This window comes from Syngnathus acus, chromosome 11 (genome assembly GCF_901709675.1).
Source record: "Syngnathus acus chromosome 11, fSynAcu1.2, whole genome shotgun sequence".
In the NCBI taxonomy this organism is placed as follows: Eukaryota; Metazoa; Chordata; class Actinopteri; order Syngnathiformes; family Syngnathidae; genus Syngnathus; species Syngnathus acus.
Window position 1 is genome coordinate 2342967 of NC_051096.1, and position 22047 is coordinate 2365013.

At 48.4% G+C, this 22047-nt stretch overlaps 4 protein-coding genes across 6 annotated transcripts in view; 1 reads left to right on the forward strand and 3 right to left on the reverse strand.

Moving 5' to 3' along the window:
* LOC119130207 (fibrinogen C domain-containing protein 1-like) overlaps positions 1-22047 on the reverse strand; it is a 559732-nt gene that overhangs the window by 285267 nt on the left and 252418 nt on the right. The gene's annotated exons all lie outside the window — the stretch shown is intronic.
* On the forward strand, positions 4677-12576 carry arpp21 (cAMP-regulated phosphoprotein, 21). Of its 3 annotated transcripts, none has more exons than XM_037263924.1 (20): positions 4677-4796; positions 7278-7384; positions 7491-7608; positions 7885-7923; positions 8013-8072; positions 8142-8208; positions 8567-8705; positions 8780-8917; positions 8990-9089; positions 9155-9250; positions 9327-9364; positions 9462-9518; positions 9789-9994; positions 10518-10640; positions 10709-10821; positions 11302-11370; positions 11440-11625; positions 11737-11815; positions 12049-12125; positions 12216-12576. In XM_037263924.1, the coding sequence occupies exons 3-20, from the start codon at positions 7498-7500 to the stop codon at positions 12321-12323; spliced, it is 1806 nt and encodes a 601-aa protein (XP_037119819.1). In that variant the 5' UTR covers positions 4677-4796; positions 7278-7384; positions 7491-7497; the 3' UTR covers positions 12324-12576. The 3 variants fall into 3 exon arrangements, with proteins under 3 accessions (XP_037119819.1, XP_037119820.1, XP_037119821.1); XM_037263925.1 differs by having other exon boundaries at positions 4697-4796; positions 7226-7384; XM_037263926.1 differs by lacking the exon at positions 7278-7384 and having other exon boundaries at positions 4716-4796.
* cyhr1 (cysteine/histidine-rich 1) lies at positions 13106-17814 on the reverse strand. Its single transcript, XM_037264124.1, has 6 exons — positions 16861-17814; positions 15651-15745; positions 15425-15568; positions 15085-15296; positions 14827-15005; positions 13106-14552 (listed from the first exon to the last, which is right to left on the reverse strand). The coding sequence occupies exons 1-6, from the start codon at positions 17125-17127 to the stop codon at positions 14340-14342; spliced, it is 1110 nt and encodes a 369-aa protein (XP_037120019.1). The 5' UTR covers positions 17128-17814; the 3' UTR covers positions 13106-14339.
* Positions 17957-21340, reverse strand: dclk3 (doublecortin-like kinase 3). Its single transcript, XM_037263901.1, has 8 exons — positions 21256-21340; positions 20641-20849; positions 20370-20501; positions 19783-20296; positions 19233-19711; positions 19002-19134; positions 18769-18936; positions 17957-18533 (listed from the first exon to the last, which is right to left on the reverse strand). The coding sequence occupies exons 1-8, from the start codon at positions 21314-21316 to the stop codon at positions 18208-18210; spliced, it is 2022 nt and encodes a 673-aa protein (XP_037119796.1). The 5' UTR covers positions 21317-21340; the 3' UTR covers positions 17957-18207.

Sequence of the window (22047 nt, forward strand, 5' to 3'; positions counted from 1 at the left end):
TCGTCTTCAGGCCCTACTCTGTCGCCATCTCCTGGTGAGTCTGTGAAATGCTGTCGCTGACAACTTCTGGGAATTCAAAACAAATAGATTAGGTGTTTTTTCAAGTCTGTCTCGAACTAAATTGAATTTTCGTTGAAATATTGACTTAAAATCAAACTCAAATTTCTTATCGCGTTCTAGTCAACGAATAAATTCCATCTTAAAAATATAATGAGTCGTTTTCTAAACGTTGCCAAAAGAGACACGGACTGTTTGTCTGGTCAGGAATTATCGTTTTTATTTGAATGTTGTTGTTTTTATAGGTTACCTTTTTGTAACTCTCTTTTTGTTGTTTTTTCAAACTTGCTTTTTAGGAAATTTCTGTCTGATTTGTTTTTTGCATTGTACTTGTTTTTTAATTTTTTTTTTCGATGCGTCATTATCATCTCAGCATTCGCATGTGCAGTTTTCTTCTCTCTCCCGGAATCGCAATATCGCGCCGTCTTTCACAAGGCAATGTGAGAAAAGTGGTCCGCGTCACGAAGGGTGTTAATTTGAGCGCGTTATAATTTTCTTCTTGTCGAAGCAGCTCCGCGCGCCATGCACGCGCACCCCCATAGGAACTGTGCACCCGAAATAGCCATGATTGACAGGTACAGAATCATAGTTACTATAACAACTAGCGACTGGCTCTCATGAGCGCGCGCATTTCCTCCCACCACCTTAGCACCTCGCCCTTTTTCATTTTCTTGCGCGCACCGCCCCCTCCCCTTCCCCACTCCAAAGTGTGTGTGGGTGTCGAGGGAGGAAAGAGATTATGAAAAAGAAAAAATAGATGGCAATATTCTTTCACGCCGAGATGCCTGCATGGCACCGTTCATTGGATATAACCTGTGTGGGAGATGGGGGGGGGGGGGGGGGGGGCGAGAGGAAGGAGTGGGAAGATGAAACGAGCGCTTACACAACATCGTGGAAAAATCAACCTTTTGTACACTCTCTTTTTGTGTTTCCCTTTTTGTTACTGAGTGTTAAGTGACTCCCAATTGTGGAACCGCGCAGGCGCACCCGCCCTCCAGAAATGATGTTGTTGCTGACGACTAATTTTAAGAGGCCTCTTTGTTGTTTCTCTTTTTTATCTGGGCTTTGCTGTCTTAAGTGCAATTCTGTCACCAATGTGCATTCTCAGGTGGCTTCCATATTTGTTTTCAACCATGATTTGTATTGGGATAAAACGTAGTTTTTTTATTTAGACTCCAAACTGTATTTGTGGTTCTGAGGCACTTCCTTCCCGAATTGAGACGACCGATCAATTTATTTGGCAACTTTTTGCGTATGCGCACACGCGTGGTGGCATCTTTATATTCCCCTTGAGACTTTAGCAGAAATGTTCCCTTGTGGGTGACAGCAGCTGTGAGCGCAGGTACACGCGCGGACGCGCATACAAGCACACACATGCGCGTGCACACAGATAGGTGCCGCATTGTTATGGCGTGTCCAACTGTGGCAGCTTGTTTGCCTCAGACCTCTCACCCTCTGATGACTCACGCATGACGAGATGGGGCTGGTGAAGGGGGGGGGGGGGGGGGGGGGGGGGTTCAACTTAGACAAGTCTTCATAAATGCTGTCTTTGGCAAAGGTGGGCGGGGACAGAGCGTGTGAGTGCAGAGACAGCGAGAAAGTTTAAAAAGTGTGTAACTGTTTGTCTATTTGTGTTGGAGAATGTGTGTTGAGTGTGTGCATGTGTGTCACACCCGAGCAGGTGTGTCACACCCGAGCAGGTGGCAGCGATGACGTACGTCAAGTTCCCATGCAGCTGACTTTCCCTCGCCACCAAGATGTTCGTGGAGGTGCGCCCATCATCCTTATCCACAATCGGCAAGGGAGGGGGGAGGAGGGAGGGGTGCCCGTGCGTGCACTTGGAGCTTCGCTGACAGCAACGCACCTAAAACAAACACAAACAAAAACATTACATTTCTTGACTTTTAAATCGGGTTTTTTCTCTCGCCAAAGTTTGTTGCAATTCCAAATTGTCGAACAATCTGGCGCGTTTGATTTGTTGCAAATGTTGTGCAGGACGAGGGGCGCGCGCCAATAACTACGAGTTAATTAGTCCGGTGTTGGCGAGGGGAGAACGTTTAAAGCGGGACGAGAGATGTGGTATCCAAGAGCACGGTCTCCACGGAGACGGTTGCTATGGCAGCCACGGAGATCTCGCCTCATTAGCAACAAATATAAATAGCCGCGCCCGCGCGCCGCTCAGCTTCAGGCCGTCATGTGATGCCCGTGGCGGAGAAGAAGGAAGAAAAGAAGAAACCACACAAGAGGAGAGCAGGAAGAACAAAACGAGAACAAAAGAGAAAAAACGAGCGAGAGCCAATCACGGAGGAGCAGGAAGTATTGAACGTTAAAGGTGAAGTCATCGATTCCACGTTAATGAAAAAAAGGCGCCATAGATGAAGATGGAGGGCTCTCTTTCCCCCCATCCTCAATCAAAGTTAAAATATAATTGCAAGTCTTTCCGTCAGTTATTGGATAATGATTGTGAGAGTACAGTATGTATTGTTGACATTGTATCTTTCTCTTTGTTGACACATTTATCTTGAAATGATCTTCATAAACTCAACATCCTGCGGCCGCTCGGCATCAAGTGAGCGCAAGCCCACGCGGTCTCGTGCTCTGCCGAGCATGCAGGTGCATGCGGTGCCTTTCTCCTCCCCCGTCCTGCTTCTCTCGGTGAGTCAGGGAAGGTTAAAAAAAAAAAAAGTTGAGGACGCCCATGCAGCCATGTTGCACGTGGGTCAGCCGCTCATACTTTCAGTATTTGTCAAATGTGTCGCCTATAAGCCCAGTTTAACTTTTTTTTTTTTTCCAAAGTGGTGTCACAGTCATAATGTCCTGCGATGACGTCATGCTCATTAGAATTGATGTGGAGGAAGGCGGGCTTGTGTTTGTCTGCCTCTTGTCTACTCGCTCGCTCCTCATTTCCATCATACTTGAAATATTCATAAGTGGGCCCCTCATGAATATTCATGACCCCCCCCCCCAACCGTCGCTCATGAATATTTATTAGCCTCACTTGTTGAGGCGTCATTCCATCTCTTTCACGTACACGATGAATGATGACTATTTATGATGTTAGCTCGTTACGTGTGCGCACACACCACACCGATGCATGTACTCCATTCATATAGCCAACAATTAAATAAACACTTAGCATTTCATAAATGGACAACTGGCATGGCCTCGTACGAAAAGTAGAAATTATCACATCTGCCAATTTGCTTAGCTTGCTAGTTGCTACAAATAGAAAACTCGCTCAATCGTGTCGAAAAAGTAGCGCATGTAGCATTATGTCGCAAGCGAATTAGCTTTGCATTAGCTGACACCATGTCAAGCTAATTAGCTTGGCTTAACTAGCCTAGCCTTGCTCACAAAATCAAGCATTTCTGTAACAATTTCCTCAAAGATGTATGTGAGTTATGCTAACTAATCCATTCGCTTGATTAGCATCGCCATTGACGGGAAGCGGGGCCCCGCTTCCTGGTTGGATTAGTGAGAGTCCGAAAGAGGGAAGTGACATAAAACAAAGTGACACACGCTCCCTAATGCACAAATCCTCACTCAGCTGTTGGCTGGCAAACGTAATAATGACGCTTGTTTATGTAACTTGAGCACACCGGCGAGCGTTGGCATCGGCGATCAGTCTCAGAGTCTCCTGCGTACCCGCATGCCTGCAACAGCTGTTTTGTGTGTGTACATTCCGCTCTCAAAATAATCTGGCTCGTCTTTGATCTCGTCTCTTGAGTGCATTCACAACCATTTATCGAAAAGTGTACGAAAAGTCAAGCGTTCAAATTGAATTCTTGATGTAGATTACAAAAATTGGTGACATCATTGCTGCTCTTGCTACATGTACCAAATTATCCTATACAGTGATCCCTCGTTACTTCGCGTTTCGTTTATTGTGGCTTCACCACATCGTGGATTTTTTTTTCCAAATTAAAAAACAATTTAAAAGTCAAAATAAAACATCTAAATTGAAGAAACGTGTCTAACTTTTAGGACAATGTAGTACTGCTCCAAATGTTCGTTTACATTCCTTTAGAAGTCCGTTTTCGCGTGTTAGCACGATTGCAAATTAGCATCTTTCCACTAACTCGTTAGCCTGCCCAGTACTTCTTGTTGGTGACCGTACTTCGCGGATTTCACTTATCACAGGTGGTTTTTGGAAACAGTTATCTGCGATAATAGAGGGATTACTGTATTTGCTTTCATTTTGTGCGGCTGCTGAGAAATGATCATTCAAATCCATCTTCAGGACCGATACCCCTCTACTTAGTGTGTTCTTGCTGAGTGACAGGCATGCAACTAACCAAGCACGCTTATACAACTTCATTAGTACTCCTGATATATATTTTTTTAATGTGTTTAAATGCTGAGTGACGACTACTCAGTCAAACTTGCGACTTTGTAAAATGTCAAACGGTAGCTGCAAGATGGATGGATTGCTCGAATGGATTGTAGCTGTAGCTTTGTGTCTTTCTTTGGTCACAGCATCTCTCAGCATTTGTCGAACTACTTGACGCGTACTGACGGTAAAGGGGCCAGGTGAGTCGAGATGGTTGGGGGGGGGGGGGGGTTAATGCTCTGAGCTGGAACCCCCTCCCGCCTTCATTGACCCCCCACCCCCCTCCCCCCCCCACGCGAGAGTGGAGCAAAAGCAGAGGAGGAGCAGCGCCGCGCTTCACTCGACAGCCTCCCACAGCTCCGCAGAGAGGAGCAGCTCCACTCCGGCTCCATCTCGCCGCCACCTCCTGGTAAGACCCTCCGCCCCTCGAGACGCCACAAACACAACAACACATTGTCGTTTCGAAATCACTCGCGATCGCGATCGATTTAAGACATCACATTTGCGTTTTTTGTGTGTGTGTGTGTCGATTTAAGTCTCGTTTAACCGGGTGGCACGTGCGCGTTAACTGATCGTTTTTTATTATTTTCATCCATGACAATACGCCAAATATCACATCGTATACCCCTTTTTCTTTTCTTTTTTTAACTAATTGCTTGATGAGTCGTTTCATTGACTTTGGAGTTAGCATGACAGCCGGCTGAAGCCCGGCAGCAGCGGGTCCAGCAGCCGCGGTACCACCCTCGGCCCCCCCGCTCGCCTCCGGGTAAAAATAGCCCCGCCGTCGTCAAGCGCGTCCTGGGTCAAGAGTAATGCGACATAGCGAGCGGACAGCGTGGAGCTAGCTTCTTCTTATTCTTTTCCATCTTCCGCAAGCCTGTGTGACACCTGTTTTGCAACTTTCACACCACATGCGGCTTGCTCGCGGGACTCCACTGCAGTGAAGATGTCTTAAAAAACCGACGACAACATGCGGGCAGGGTTTTTTCGCACCTCACCTCACTTTTTGGGGGGCTTTGACGCAGCTGTCGCAGCCACAAATGGTGCTGTGGCTGCACAGGTGCAGCCACAGAAGAACAATGTAACCTACATTTCAATTACTTGAACTTCTCAGTAAAATTCACCATTTGCTAGTGTTTGTGATTGGCGACTGATGCCAACTCGACCTTTCCGCTATATGAAAAAATTGGTCAACGTGAATTATAAAACGTTCCTTGCACAGTAGAACACTATAGAACTAGAATAAATGCATATTTAAAAATCCCAAATCCACAAAGGATTCGGTCACATGCATGCACGCATTTTACGGTCCTATTGAGAATGAATTGGATGTATTTGTCTTTCCTCACATTTCATCTTAAGAAAAACCATTTTGCACAATAGAAATCAACGCAATAGCTTGAAGAAATCCAGCCAAACAAACAGGCTGGCCTGCACAACAAAAATCAAGCCAAGGTGTGGAAATAATCTTGCGGCGCACTTGCTCTCATGCACCTCGGCAATGTCGATCGATTGAATTCTGGCCACGGCGTTATTGACGATTCTTGCCAGGCACCTGGCACGCTACAAATGGAGCCAAGCGGCGTTAAACGCGCCAGTGCCAGCTTGCCTTTAAGTCGGGCCTGGACGGCAGCGAGGCGGCAGATGGATGATGATGACGACGATGATGTCGCCGCACGCTCCTCGCCGCCCGCCCGCCAGCCATCCATCACGTGCTAATGATGGTGTCACACCTCCTCCGCCATCCTACCCCTCTTCTCCCCCACTGGCAGTCGACTTCAAATTGCCTTCCTTTTTTTGTTTGGCGTCCACGTCCCTAAGATGTCTTTTTCTTCAGCTTTCTACGCGTTCCTAGAAAGTTACGCGAATAAAGTAAGCCATTTTGTGGTCGGGGGCCATTTTATAGAGGCCCCTGAGGGTCATTGTAAATTTAGGAAACAGAATGGCTCCCATTTTGTAGAGGCCCCTCAGGGCTATTGTAAATTTAGGAAACAGAATGGCCGCGCGCTAGGCTAACGGTTAGCACATCTGATTCAAAACTCGGACTGGCGACCGGTCCATCGTTTGTCTACATCTGCCCTGAAATTGACTAGAGACCAGTCAAGTCCACTTTAGGGTGTAAATTGGCCCCAACATAGACTGGCGACCAATCAGACGTTTGGCTCCATGTGCCAGAGCGCTGTCTCTTGCTCCTTTTTAATCTCCCGCCAGCCCGTTTTGGGACCTGCTATCCTCGGAGCTCATTATTCTGTCGTCTCAGGAGTTGCCAGGATAAAACGTTCCCCCCGGGCATCGCGTTCTAGCGGAATGCGACGGGCGGAAGCCATTTCCTTTTGCACGTGTACGTGTGTGTGTGTGTGTGTGTGTGTGTGAGAGTTTTGGCCCTGGCCTACGTTCCCGCCGCTCCGGTATTCCGGGAATATCTTGCGCAGATCGGATGATGCGACGTGCAGCTGCTGCTTCTAAGAAAAGCGCCAGGACGCGTTTGAACACGCACACACATTATATGTAAACACATAAATGCCGTATGTGAGAGGAGGGCCCGTAGACACACACAAACACGCACGCACGCTTACACTTACTGTAATAGGCTTTGAGTAGCAATTAGCTATCAGGCCAGAAGGGCCTTTGGAAACTAGGATGGAGGATCTCACACACACACACACACACACACGCATGCACACACACACACACACACACGCAGTCTTAAGCTTGCTGACTTGATGTCATTGCCAGAAGCGATGCCTTTATGCTGCAGCAGCTGTTGGATATGACTGTGTGTGTGTTTGTGTGTGTGTGTGCGTGTAACCAATAAAAATTTCCCCCCCTCTTCCACAGCCCTTTTTTTTTTCCAATTTCTTTTTTTTTGCCCTCCTCTCCTTCGCTAAAGCAAGCAAAAGAGGAAGAGAAGGATAATTGCGTTTCTGGCGGCCACCCCGTGGGATCATGGGATATATGACCTCATCATTCACCTGCGAGCCTCTTCACTGAGCATAGGTGGGCACACTCACACGGGCACGCTCACATGCACAAAGACCCCCCCCCCACACACACACGCGCACACACACACACATGAGTGTAAATGTCTGGCCCCGCTTTGCAGACGTACAATGGACACAGCAGTGGAGGCGGACCCCGCCCGCGACATCGGTAGCCCCCCCGCATCCCCCCTCCCTTGCAGCAGCGTGCCCACCCAGGAGATTGACAAGGACAGCAAGCAGGTACGCTTACAGACAGCAAAATTTTGTCTGGGATGCCATCGTTTCCCGCAGTCGGACAGATGTAGGAAAGAGCCAGAACAAGGGAGCGGGAGTTTGCTAGAGTGAAGTCAACCCCCCTCTCTCCCTCCCTCCCAGCCTCCCTCCCTCCATCCACTCTATGGTTTTCTTTTAATACGAAAAGCAGGAAAATGGCGCTTTTCTTAAGCAGTGCGAAAGAGGAGGCACATTAATAATGTACACGTGCACGCTCGCAATGACTAATGTTGTCCCTTGCAGAGCCTTTGTCACCAGACGGCAGTGCAGAAAAAAGTCAAGGTAAGCGAAAACGATCCCGCCCGCCATTCGTCAAAACGTGGCAACACGGAGCCTTTGTTCATTTGTCCCGCCTTTCCCACCGCACGCAGGCCAAAGGCAAGCTTGTGCGCAGCATGGCTGTGTGTGACGACAAGGAAGAACACCTTCAGGTAACGCCCTCGTCCACATCGTCTTCACTTTGCTCGCTTCTTCATCGGCACTTTCTACTTGGCCGGCAGGCGCCGACGTCCGAGAGCGCTTCCTGTCCGGAGGAGGAAGTGGAGAAGAGCAGCTCACCTGACAAAGGTGAGTGCGTTCGGGAATGATGACGATGTCGTCTTGCGCAATATTCGTGCTTGTTTCGTTAGCTATGCCGTTTTCCGTACGTGTTAGCATTAAGCTAGCAGCCACTTCAAAGTTCTGCGCATTGGCAAAGTAAAAAAAAACAGCAAACTTTGTTGAACGTGCCAACAAACAGCTTGAAGCGAGCGAGCCTTGGCATCTTTGTAAACATTCTCGAGTCCCTCTTTCTTTCTCTTCTTGGCGTCAGTCCTTCCTCATCTTCCTTCTTTCCTTTAGCGATGGCTTTCATTCCAATTCTCTCTCCTGCTCCTTCCTTCCTTCCTTCCTTCCTTCCTAAAATGGGTGCACTGTTTGCGTGCAGAGAGCAGCGTGGAGTACCGCGACTCGACGGGCGTGGACCTTCAACGTTTCATCGTTGACACGCTCAACAGCAACCCCAGAGACCGCATGATGATGCTCAAGCTAGAGCAGGACATGGTCACCTTCATCATGGGAGACAGGTAAGCAAATGTGCGCATCCTCTTCTTTGCATCTCTTCCCACCCTCATCTTCTTCCCTCATCTTCCCCGAGCAGCACGTTCAAGAAGTTCCCGCACATGTCTTCGTACCATCGCATGCTGGTGCACCGCGTGGCCGCCTTCTTCGGCATGGAGCACAACGTGGACCAGACGGGAAAGTCGGTCATCATCAACCGCACCAGCAGCACACGCATGTAAATTCACACTCCCTCCTCATCCTCTTCCTCCCCTTGTCAATCATGTAATGCTCGCCTTTGTTGTTCTAGACCGGAGCAACGTTTTCTGGACCAGGTTCAGGAGGACAAAGCCACAGAGATCCCACACTGGAAAACTATTTTGAAACGTGACAGCAGCTCAGACGAGCAGGTGAGCTCTCACTCATGATTATTTCAAAAGATTTATTTTTTAAATCTACTTTCTTTTCACCTCAGACGCGCCGCTACACTTTACGTGACAAGCAAAGTAAGTCAATGGAGGAGCGAGAGGAAGAGTACCAAAAAGTGCGAGAGAGAATCTTCAGCCAGGAGGTGAGACGCTCCACTTGGCTCAAGATCACAAGAAAACAATCGTTAACGTCTTTTTTTTTTTTTCTTTTTTAAACAGCCTCTTTGCACACGGGAGGGCGGCCACGTTGAGAGCAGGTAACCTCCCTCGCCTCGTCTCCGTGTCCTCGTTCACCTTGGTGAAGCGACAATGAATCATTAACATAAGTGTGCGTGTGTGTGTGTGCGTGCGCAGGCCCTCCGAGGAATGCAACGCATACGCCGAGACCCAGAGGAGAAGGCAGCTCTTCAGGTAGCACATTCATCATCTTAATTTGCATCGAGTGACTCGCGTTCGCACACACACACACAAAATCGACGATGACTAATTGAAGAGAGCGCACAGTCGGCAATTAAGGACACACTCACGCTACGAGGCTATTATTTTTAAAAACCTATTTTTCTTTCACAATGACTTTACTCCCTCACTTGGCATATAAAGTGTATTTAGAGCCACTGAAAATCGGCAAATGTTCCCAACATCCATCCCCCCCCCCCGCCGTGTCCATCTTGTGGTCCACAGGGGCAGTCGCGACAGCTCGGGCTCCAGCTGGACGGGCAGCAGCCGGCAAAGCAGCACAGAGACCGACTGTCGCTACGGCAACGAGCCCCGGCCGTGGAGCAGCACCGACTCGGATTCGTCCTCGTACCAGTGGACTGCCGCCGCCGCCCCCAAGCCTCGCCCCCCGCAGGCCGCCAACTCCGGCTGGGAGCCTCACGGCACAGCAGGTGCGAGCGAGCGCGAGATGTTTTTCACGCCGTAGACACCTCCGACTTGTCGCTAACGCCGCATGCTAATCACATCTGCCGGCCGGCGACTAATTAACAGCAAACGTATTCGCTTCGAGCTGCACAATTTTACACCTCTGCTTGTCTTGGTACCCACGAAAATGAGAGAAACACTTTTCCTTGTTGTTCACTTATACTTTTTTTTTAGCTGCCTCACAAAAATTTGTGATGCATGCAGAAAATTAACCATGACAGGTGCCAGCTGCTACCTTTATTTGTTGATGAAGGGTTAGGGTTAGGGCTAGGGTTAGGGTTAGGGTTAGGGTCCTATCCTTCACCACAAAAAGTTCCGTTACTTTTTTTGTTTTTGCAAAAATCCTTAGTTTGTGATATCCGTTGTCTCATCTACCTCTACAACAACAAAAGGGGCAGCATTAATTACCCGCTATCTGCCTAATGAGGACAAGCGGCACAAAATATGCTGAACCCGTGTAACGATAAATTCTTCTTTTCCCTCCACCAGGTTCCGTTTCTCTCTACAGAGTGTCCTCCGAGCCCCCCACTATGGCCGAGCCTCCCGCCCACCCCGCCTTCATCTTGGAGAACGGCATCCCACCGGGAAGCATCCTGGTCAACCCGCACACTGGTTGGTACACACACACATTAGTGAAAAGAGCAGCCATTTTGAAACTAAAATGGCCACCACTGTTTCAGGACAGCCTTTCCTGAACCCTGATGGAAGCCCTGTGGTGTACAACCCGCCTGGTGCTCAACAGCCAATCAGAAGCCAGATGCAGGGAGCGCCGGCACAGCAGCCACCACAGCAGGTAACACACACACACTCGCACGTGCAAATAGAAGAAAAACAAGAGTGCTCATACTGTGGACGTTATACAAGTCTACACACCCCTGTTCAAATGCCACGCTTCAGAAAAATACAATCTGAACACAAGAGAAATCATTTGAAACCTTTTTCCACCAATATGACCTATAAGATAAGATGGACAACTCTATTTGAGCAATGAAAAGCTTATTAGAACATCTGAACTTTATATTGGGGGTTAATCTGAGGCACTTTAAATGGTAGCCGACTTCCATTTAACAGGAGTTGGAATCAGCGGACGTACACGTCTGCAGCCAGATTATCTTATTTTTTACTTGCCCTCTTAAAACATTTGAGTTGTCCTGGATCAAGGTCACATTAATGGTCAGTGGTCTATTTTTTTCTATCATAAAAAGCTGGCATTTGAACTAGGGTGTGTAGACTTTTTATACCAACATTTTTATGATTAACGTGTCTGTCTCAGGTGTACTCGTCCGTCTCATACTCAGCCCCGCAGATGTTGCCTGTGGCCCCCTCGCAGCAATACCCCGCCGTACGTATGGAGGCCCCATTTCCTGTTAGGGCGCCAACTTCCTGTTCACGTTTGCCTCGTTCCTCGCAGGTGGAAGACCTGTCGCAGCAGTTTGCCCACGTGGCTGTCAGCTGTCAACCGGCGAGCGAGCCCGCGCCCCTTTACCCTCCCGCCCAAGGCTTTGTGTTCGCGGCACCGCCTCCGCCGCCGCCCCCGCCCCCTCCCGCTCCTCATCAACCTCCCAACACCCACAGCTACTGCCAGCCCTCACCGCAGGTAACAATAAGTATATTATATTAAAAGTATATTAGATGTACAATCTAATAATATGGTTTCATGAAAAAAAAAAGACATTTGTGGACAAACCCTACACTTTGTTTGTTCCAGGGTCCTGCCTTCTACTACAGCCAGTATCCTACCTCAGCTCAACACCCGGTCAAAGCCGCGTCACCTGGCTGCAGCGCAGGTGAATAGAATAGCTCAGCTCCAAGAAGGCCCTACTTACCTCCAAACACAATCCATGTCACGAGTAGTAGAGGAGGGGGCCGTTACACTGTCAGAGATGAAGTCCTGAGGGTCTCACAGTGAACCGGTCTCTTTTCCTGCTGCTCACATTCGTCCACACCGTTGGGGAAGGAGGGGACATCCCTAGTTCACCCAAAAAAAAATCCTGTCATGTTTTTCCTGTCTTGGCACCAGGTTATGCCCCCGTGGTGGGTGTCCCGCAGCAACAGTCGTACACAGCCGTGCCACCGCACCACTGTAGCATTCTTCAGGTACACAGCAACACCCCCCTCCGCCCCCATTTTTTATTTATTTTTTTTAAATCACAAAAAAAAAAAATTCTCTTTGTAATTTGTCTGCAGGGCGGTGTCTCTGTGTATCAACCCGGTAAACTCGGCGAGGCGGGATACTGCTGTATGGTGGCACCGCCGCACCCCCACTGTGGTCCCGCCTGGACCACACAACACTGATGACACACACAAACATATAATCATCCCACCGCATGTTCCAACAAAGCACCTCACCTTAACGCACTGTACCAAAGCTTAAGTACATCTAGACATTTATATATATATATATGTAGAATTGAACACAAAGCTGCTGTATTGACTGCATAATTTATACTATACACAAAATGAGTTTTATATTGATATGAAATTATATATATGTGATTGATGCCAAAAAATGCTCTGTGTATTCAATAAACGCACATGGCAAAGTCCCGTTTGACGGCTCCTCTCTTAAGGGCTGCCGCAGCAAGTGTAGTCACAATACACACAATATGTTCCAATCTTTTTCACTAACTCTTCAGCACCACCTACTGCCCAACTACAGTAACCACAAGCATTTTTAATATTCCCGTGCACGAACTAAGCCATGGGCACTGTGAATGGGGATTTCTCATGCCCCCCATATATGTTAAAATTAATGCCATAGGCCATAAAAAGAGCTGATTTTGATATCTGGCCAATCACGAAACCGAATTGGTCATTTTAAAAAATCCCCCATAAATTAAAGGTCCCACAAAAGTGCCCAAGTGACTCGCGTGCCCTTTTGCCTTCACTCCAGTAATAACGATTTTTCAAGTGGAGCCAATTCCTATTTTAAGCCAATGAAACGTATCCATCATCCCGACCGGGCTGGAAAATTAAATTTGGATTTCATAACGCCGCCGCCATGCCTTCAATTATTCATGCGGCGGGCCCGCTCGCGCTCCTTTTTCGTCCTGGATGACTTTCACACAAGCCAGCAGGCAGGTTGATGAGCTTTAATCATAATCATAATAAAAGGCACATGTACAGCCAGAGTGAGATGAGCGAGTCCACCGAAGCTTCTTGTTTTTTTCTTTTTTTTTCTTTTGGAAAAGACCCCCAAAAATACAGCAGAGGTGAGGAGGAGACATCTATCTGCTTGACAGTAGATTTGATTCACGTAACATCTGCTCCTTCAAGTCCAATGTCCTTTAAGTAGCGTACCCCCACAACCCCCCCCCCCACACACACACACACACACACACTCTCATAGGTTTGTTTGCTATTTAAAGATGTCACAAGGCTGTTTCAACTTTAAACTTTTCTTAAACATCTATTTTTAAAAACATGTATGTCTAAAATAGGTGCTAAGTAGAAATTAAGTTTTGTTATACACAATTCATTCATAATGTAGCAGATGCACAAAATCAATTACGGGCATGGGACACCTGACTTTTTGTAAAAATAAATGTGAGGGGGCGTTTTGAATATGTTAATTGCAGGCATTTGGTTCTTGATCCTTAAAAACGCACTTTTAAAAACATGTCATGCTACCCCTACTTTTAGCAGTACTGATTTTGGATCTTGTATATTTTTTACAGGTTTAACCAAGAAATTAATGTTCAATATATTTCAATGATGCGAGGTGTGATGGGAAAAATGTATTCTCTTTTTCTGGAGAAAACTTCAATGTAATCAATCATCACATAAAATATCGATGCCTCAAAAGCAATTCAAATGTTAAATATGTAGCTAGAATTCTTTAAAGTGTATAAAAAAAAAAAGTCAAATGAAATATAAATAAAATGGATTCGCAAACAAATCCAATCACACGTCACAGCTCATTCGAGTCAACGCTCGTTTTCACATTGAGGAAACACTTGCACACACACAGTAGTGTGTATGTGGGCTACTTTTGGCTCTTGGGTGTGCAGGGGGGGGTCCAACTGCTACACACTGACCACCTCAGACCCACTAACCCCGAAATCAATCTAGGTTCCTAAGGGGGTCTTCTCACTTGTGTGCTAAAAGGAGGTAAGTGGATTAGTAGGGTGAGTGGGTGTGTGTATCATGTGTGTGTGTGTATGTATGTTAAGAGGTATCAGTGGTTGAGTGCGTCTTATCCTCGTCATCTTCTGAGTCACTCCTCGTGGTGGTAGTGGTGGGGGTGGGGGGGGGGGGGGGGGGTCGCGGGCCTTCGTCCGTGTGTTGTCTGTGTTTTTTTTTTTTGTTTTTTTACTTTTGGACCTGGAAGATGAAGAGGCGCAGGTTGATGTTTTTGGCGGCCAGCAGTTTGTTGCACTCGACAGAGTCGCAGATGGGCAGCAGCACGTAGTCCGTCTCGCTATCGTCGTTGCTGAAGGCGTAGTGATGGATGACCGGCTTGATGCGCACGTCGTCATACGGGCCTTTCAGCAGCAGGAACGAGCACTCCAGCGCCGTGTTCACCTACCCGAGAAGTCGCCCACATCGTTATTAGTATCTTACCTGAAACCTACAAACCTGAAAGAATGTTTATAAACTTTACGTTTAAAAAAAAAAAATCTAAAATAAACTGAAAAATTCAAAACAACAAAAAACACAATTTTGAAGCTATAACTAAATTTGGTTGCCTTCTTGTAATAAAGACGAGCATGACCCCTTCAAGTCAACCTCGGCATAATTTGATGGCCCGCTTTACGTCTTTCTATAAGCAGCAGCGACGTGCAAAGTTTTCGCTGACCTTGCTCTTGAGGATGAGCTGGAAGGAGAGCGTGCGCTTGCACGACAAGTTGGGATTGCGCTCCGAGTCGTTGACGCGCGCCTTCAACACCCAAGTCTGGTTGAGCACGGTGAAGCGCGGCGTCTCATAATACAGTCTCGTGATGAAGTCGTCCGTGCGGTACGGCCGGAACTGCACCTCTGGCACGCGCCCACACACGCACGCGGCAGATGAGAACCATTGCAAAGAAGAACCTCGAAGCCGCAAAAAAACTCTTACCGGTGAATCCGATCTTCTCGTAGCAGAGGAGGCCGAAGATGCTGTTGTAGAGCTGCATGTCCCTGCGGTGATTCTGGTCCATTTCACCCAGAATGCCCATCAGCTCCGTGCCTGTCTTGGTGGGGTGCGAGCACTCGCCCTCGTGAGCCGGCATCTCGTGGAAGGGACCCTGCCACGGGCACCCAATTCGCTTGTACTTGCACATCGTCACCCTGGCACAAAAACAAACACACAAAGGACTGAAAGATGTTTATAAAGTGAAAATAAAAAAACACTGATGTGCAGCTGTTGTCATGGTAACTGTTAGTGATGCCCTTTTCTCCCCATCTGTCTCACCCACCTGTCCTGGCATTCGTCCTTCTGGTGTCTCTCCAGACTGGACCTTGGGAACTGTTTAAGGCAGAATGTGCATTCCGTGGGCAGCTCGCTAACCGCCTTCTCTACCGCCAGGTTCCTGCAGCACAGGTTCTTGCTGATCTCACACCTACAGGTGAAGGGAAACACGCTCGGGATCTGCGTCGCCTCTTGCTAGCGCCACCGAGTGGTTGGACTTGGCTCAGCTCTACCTGCAGTTGGGACAAGTGGCCTGCTCCTCCTTGAGGCGAGAGTCGGCCAGCAGGTGAATGAAGCAGCCCGCGCACATCAGATGACCGTTGGTGCACTAGTGGTCAACATGGGATAATCAGAATTTAGTTACAAACAAAATGCGGACTAATAAAAATTTCTTGTGCACATTTTCCCACTTTTTTCAGCTATAGAAATACAATGAATCCACATAATCATAGTTTTAGAATTCAAAATAATAATGGGGAAAAGTTTGCATTTAATTTGGCAATGTAGCTTGTATTTGTGTACGTGTTCAAAAAATTGTTTGGTTGTAAAAATTTGGAAATATATGCTATGGAATTTCTGAAGAAATGTCATTTTTTAATAATGAAGCAGTTCTGATAATGGATGGAGAAATGCCGAACAAAACGTTGCAAAATAAACAATTTCAAATGTGGTGACACTAGCAAGCAAAAAAAAAAAAACCTCTCAATCATGATCTTTCATAAAATTTGGACATGCATATTTTTTCCAGGTGTTTTAACCCCAAATATTTCTCTGATGACTTATTTTTGTCTTTTTATATATTACAATTATAATTGGCTATGATGTATGTGCCTTTTCTTTTATCCCCCCCCAACAATTCATGTATTCATTGTGTTTTAGTTCAACGAGATTTTGGACATCTATTTGGACATGCAGATGTTTCATTTCTCATTTAAGGAGCAATCAGGATTCTTGGCATATGTACATATTATGTACAAAAACAGTCATTTCAAATTGTGTTCGGGGCAATTGTGAATGATTGGGGGGACATGATGGGTGGGGGGGTTGTGGATTGAACTTTGCACTGCTTGTGCTTGCACATGATATTAAATACAGTGTATGTAGCAGTGTCACGTGGAGGGCTACGACATGGTTGACATTGAGCATATGACAGCTTGTGGCATTCGAGGGCAAGGGGGGGGGGAAGTGGACTACTTTTATTTTGAGGGGTGTTGGCCTTGGGAAAGTGACTTTAGTTGAAGGTTATTTGAAGATCATGTCAGACTTTTGGGCAGTGGGCTTGACAAGCAGGGTGTGTCAGCACATGCCTGCTTGGGCCAGGGCTGTATTTATAAATCCATGGAGCATCAGGTTGCCCCACTAGTTTCTGTATTTTAGGGGGGAGTTTTTTTGGGGGTGAGGGTGTAGCAGGGACGTGTTGGGGCATGTTTGTGACACATTTACCTGATACACAGACGCCTTGGGCAAGTCTAGGCACACGGTGCAGCAGAGCACAGAGTACAGTCTCTCCTCCAACTTGCCGGACTCCGCCTCGGGCACTTTGGTCTTCTTCTTGGGGGGCTCGTCCGAGTCCGTCTCGGGCCGCATCACGACGTCCTCCTGCCCGACAAGCCCGGCCCCTGCCACAGCCGCTTCGGCCGCCCCCGCCACCGGGACCGCGGAGGAGCCACCGGGCGCAGACATCATGTCATCGTCTTCCATGGCGGACATCCGAATCTGTCCAAAACTTCCTATGTACCCCCCCACCACAAATTCACTTGATTCTATCTTGAAGGGGTGGGGGCTAACTTCGAAGCTAACTGACAGCTAGCTCGCTAGTCGGCTAACACCCGTGCTATGGCTACCGGAGGAATGCTAGCTCACGCGTTATTTTAAGGGCTAATTTTCAAGGTTTTCTGGAAGTCAAAACCGAGGTGCAGACAAAATGTCACCCGAGGGGAAGGACTTACGGTGCGGCTAGCTAGTTGACACCGAGCCCTGAACACGGCACTCCGTTGGCAGCCAGAACAAAAAACAAGTCAGCTGTTTTTAAGGAGGGGGAGGGGGGCTTTCGCCCTCCCGACAGCTCGACTCGGTTCGGCTGTCAAGTCCGCTGTGTCCGCTCCGACTGCCCGAGATGTCTTTCCCGGTCCGCAGACGCTTGTTGTTGTTGGTGGTTCGTCTCTTGAGCTCACACAGCCATCTTTGTTTTTCTCCCTGTCCGTCTCCCCCCCGCTCTGTGTCTCCGAGTTTTCACCCTTTTACGACTCCGGGTCAGAGTGGGACTTATTCAGAAAAGAAAACATAATTTTCATATTGAATTTGCTATCGAAATGGCCGCCCTCAACCTCCACCCGCCAGGCCGTGTCGAATGGGCGGACAGCGGAATGTTTTGTTATGCCCACAGATGACTTGGGGGTATTTAAAGAGTTGGGGAGCGCGCATGCGCATTGGGCGCAGACGAAGCAAGAGGGCTTTGAAAGCTGACCAAAGTTGTGTCAGCTGACTACTTTTTAAAGCAGTTGGAGAGCTCGTCGGAGCCCACGCGGGACGCACGAAGGCGCTTTGATGACCACGTTTAATTACTAACCACTTAATAAACAAGCAAAAAATGATTTCGTGGTTTGTTGATTTGCATATTGTGCTGCTTGTGCAATCAGCTGCAAGTGGTCTGACTGGTTCTGGTAGACCCTCTACTGTATAATTATGTATGAATGATACAACGAGAAATACAAGGTGAGTAAACAAAAGTTTCACAACGAAGTCTAAGCCTACTCCAATGAGAGGGGGGAGGGTGTACCTGCATTGAAACTAAAAGTACATTTGACTTTTTGTTTTAATGGCCTGCTTGTTTCTGCCCGATTGAGCATCTGAACAAATTTGGTCTGAAGCCTGCCCGCTGCTTGAGTGAAGAACAGTTTCTGGGTCTTCCCTCAGTGTATTCTGGACCTTCTGTCTGTCTAGCAGTGCTGGTCTGGGTGATGTTTCTTCCATCCTGGTCTTGCAGTGACTCTCCAGTGTCTTGGGCTGGCAGCCGGTGGCCATGGCCCTCAGCCAGGGATGCTGCAATGTGCGTTCTGCTGTCATCCTGGCGACCGGGTCTGGCTGGATGAGGCCTGAGACCAGGCCTTTGGCTTCTGACCAACAAAATAATTGTGCTTCAGTTGTATTTAAATTCAGCGAGGATAAGCAATTTCGATAATGGCTCCCTCTAGTGGCAAGCAAAAATCACTATCAAAGTACAGTTCATTGTATTGAACTTTTTAAGTCCAACTATGCCGCCACCATTATAGGTTTTTTTTCCCATGTTTGTTCATAAAATTGTGGTTGAATTGCAAATCGTAGCACTTTTGTCATGTTCCAAAGTCCTACCTTCTGAGATGGCATCCCAAAAGGGGGGTGGGAAATGCAGTTGCCCTTGTTTGATGATCTCAAACAGTTCATCCTGGTCTCGATCCCGACTTCGAAAAGGGGCGAAGCCGCACAGAAGGATGTAGAGAATGACACCCAGCGCCCACATGTCCACCTCCACACCATATCCTACCGGGTCATGTCAATCCTGTGATTTAGAAATACTTCCAGATGGACTATGGTGCAGCGCTAACCTGTCTCGGACAGAATCTCGGGCGCCACGTAGGTGGGCGTGCCGCAGATGGTGAAGACGGGCTCGGTCACGACCATGGCGAGACCAAAGTCGGCCAGTTTTAGTCTGGTCACGCCAGGAACCGCTTGAACGATCTGAGAGGGAGCAGAGACTTAGTTTAGCTTGCTTGAGTACAATTCACTCCAAGGCCATGTCAGAAAAGTATTGACGCCGGGTGTTTTTGGTGACTGACCAGCAGGTTCTCCGGTTTGACGTCTCGGTGGACCACACTCCTGCGGTGGATGTACTTGAGCGCCTCGCCCACGTCAGCCACCATGAGCGCGGCCTCGCCCTCGCCGAAGCTGCCACGCTGGCCGATGGCCTCGAAGAGGTCGCCGCCGCCGGCCAGCTCCATGACCAGGTAGGCCCTGGCGGGCGTGCGGTGGTGGTCCAGCAGCCTGACGATGCGCGGGTGCCGCAGGCTGGCTAGCAGGCTCAGCTCGTTCTGCAGCATGTGCTCCCGGCCCAGCAGGCGGGAGCACTCCACCATCTTGACGGCCAGCACGCGCCCATCGGCGCGGCGCCGGCACTCGCGCACCACCGCAAAGTTGCCGTCCCCGAGGAGGCGCCCCACCTCGTAGAGATGAGCCACGTCTGCCTCGGAGACCTCGCTGCCCTCCGAGCAAAGCCCAGAGAAGTCCCTCGAGATCGCAGGAGGATTCTTCCACTCACCTTTACACAATGGACACAAAAGATAACGACAGCACACAGCAAATAAAAAAACGGCAGCAGACATTTACAACCTTGGGGTGAACTTGCTGTTTGTTTCCTGCACACGGGAGGCAGTGGGGCCTTTTCTGAAAGCGGATTGGTCCACTTCGGAGGCTTTACTCTTCTCGCCAAGCAGTTTTCACACAGAGGAGCAAAGTCTGTCTCTCGCTCCCGTTGGAATCGACCAATGGCAGACGGCGTTGCCTCACAGACCCCGCCCCTCACTCTGAGCTTCTGCAGATGGTTGGGAAGGTGAGCGGCTTTCCTGGACACACCCTTACTCGACTTCTCTGCCTCCGATGGCGGCCTCTCGTTTGCAGGCTCCTTGTCATCTGCCGCCTCGCCGTAGCCACTGTCCGCCTTGCCAGCTTTATCCAGCGCTGGTCGGAGCTTCTTCTCCCAGACCAGCAGCGCCTCGGCCCGGTAGCGGCACTGCTCCGGGAAAAGCTCCTCCAGTGCCTCCCGCAGACTGCTCAGCTCGGGGCGGCCTTTACCCAGCGCCAGGAGGGCTGTTTCGCCGCGGAAGAAGTCGCCAGCGCTCTTCACCTGCGATGGAGAACGGGAAACACTAATCTGGGATTCCTGGTGCGGATGATGGAAAACAGAAGAAAGGTCCAACCTCTCGGGCGAAAGCGGTGTAGAGGCGGGTCACTCTGGATCGATGCCAACGAGGGAACCCGAGCGCTTCCGAGATGTCCAATAGGAGTTGATCAAAGGAGACCACGCCCCTGCGGTTTAAAAGCACCGTCACCTTGGGGGGGGGGGGGGAAATGAACACCTTTAGTTGGTTCAAACCATTCGTTTAGAATTATTTCTGATCCCGCGGGCTATACTTGATGATGAGTCACATGCTGCTTCACCGAGTCAAAAGACAAAAAAAGGCCGTTCACCTTTCGTGGTGCGCTCTGACTGGGTCGAACAACAGTGACCAGATGGGGTCGCTCGGCACTCTCTTCCGCGTGTCGCCCGTGGAAGAGGGGCAGGTGAGGGGCTGCTCCGCGGATCTGACCCAGCTGCTGTCGGGGGGGACTGTGCCAGGGAGGCGGCGGCAGAGAGGGCGCAGTAGCACCGTCGGTGCGCCTCAGGGAAGGGCCGGGAGCTGGAAAAAATCAAACCGAAACGTCAGACTTCCAGACTTAATCAGATTTGGTTTTTTTCCATTACATGGAGTGCAAGTGGTGTCATTTGAGAGACTTCATGTGGACCTGCATTAATTATTTAGGCTTTCTTGAGACATACACACAAGCAAAGGTTGGTTTCCTTGACCCGGATATCTGCATCATTCATGAAGCTTTGAGGACACCGACATCTTTCACTTTCTGCAGAGTTAGTGGGCGTCTTTCAGTGACTGCCGAGTGTTGGCGAGAGTGTGAGAGATGTACAACCCAATTACCAAACAGACCCCCTATTAAGCCCTAGTTTGCAAGACCCCCCTAAAATAAGTGTATCTTTTGTTTCCATTGCCCATATATGGAACCGACGTGTAAATAAAAAAAAAACCTCACCTGTTGTTTTCCATTTCTTTGACCTGTCGCAGCCTAAGCGAGCCTTCGCAGGCGGTCCCATTTCTAAGCATAACAAGAGCCAAACAAGTGAGTAGCGAGTTCCAATTGAAAACAAGCCTGTGACGTCACTCCCGCCCGAGCTGAACGTGACACGAGCCGGCGTTACGCGGTTGCCATGGTTATTTGTCAAACTCGATGCCTCGGAGTAGGAAGTACGGTTAACTAGTACTTCAAATTAAAACACTCGAGATGCTAAAAATTCTGCCAGCTCACAACCCAGTCACGCGTGTCGTAGGAGTTGGATGAACGTTGAAACAAGGGACGAGCTAACTTTTATTTATTGCGCTTTATGGCGCTTATGACAAGCAAATAGATTTTATTTTGGAATTTACTTAGGAAACTGTAATATTTCATATTTGTTGCTTTACAAGAGCCTAAGAGCATTTCAGTTCCTCAGAATTTAATGGTAGTTAACTTAATGATCGAATGATCGAATAACATGTTTGGTTGGGAATTTTCTTGGACTATTTCTCACTGACAAAAAAAAAAAGACCTGGCTGCTTTTGCTAATGTCATCTCGGATACGATATGTGACACTTGGGTGGTCTTTTTGTTTTGAAGGCTCCGTATGGTTCTGTCTCCGGGGACACTGCCAATATTGGATTAGCAATTCCTTTATTTGGCTCCCGGATCTATATCCTGTCTGACCACTCAACCGTATGTAACGAGCTGGGCAATGTTGAAGGAAAAAAAAGAACTGTATATTTTGAAATGCTCTGGTGCTTGGTTAGA

Bases quoted from the DNA above. Each gene is read 5' to 3' on its own strand.
- arpp21 (XM_037263924.1), top strand. From the start codon at position 7,498: ATGGACACAGCAGTGGAGGCGGACCCCGCCCGCGACATCGGTAGCCCC. The intron at 8,918-8,989 runs GTAAATTCACAC...TTGTTGTTCTAG, and splicing joins CGCACCAGCAGCACACGCAT to ACCGGAGCAACGTTTTCTGG. The intron at 9,090-9,154 runs GTGAGCTCTCAC...TTTTCACCTCAG, and splicing joins ACAGCAGCTCAGACGAGCAG to ACGCGCCGCTACACTTTACG.
- cyhr1 (XM_037264124.1), bottom strand. From the start codon at position 17,127: ATGTCCGCCATGGAAGACGATGACATGATGTCTGCGCCCGGTGGCTCC. The intron at 15,746-16,860 runs GTAAATGTGTCA...GTTGACCACTAG, and splicing joins CCAAGGCGTCTGTGTATCAG to TGCACCAACGGTCATCTGAT. The intron at 15,006-15,084 runs GTAAGAGTTTTT...GGCGCGTGCCAG, and splicing joins CGAGAAGATCGGATTCACCG to AGGTGCAGTTCCGGCCGTAC.
- dclk3 (XM_037263901.1), bottom strand. From the start codon at position 21,316: ATGGGACCGCCTGCGAAGGCTCGCTTAGGCTGCGACAGGTCAAAGAAA. The intron at 20,850-21,255 runs GTGAGGTTTTTT...GATTTTTTCCAG, and splicing joins AAAGAAATGGAAAACAACAG to CTCCCGGCCCTTCCCTGAGG. The intron at 18,534-18,768 runs GTAGGACTTTGG...TTTGTTGGTCAG, and splicing joins TTGGGATGCCATCTCAGAAG to AAGCCAAAGGCCTGGTCTCA.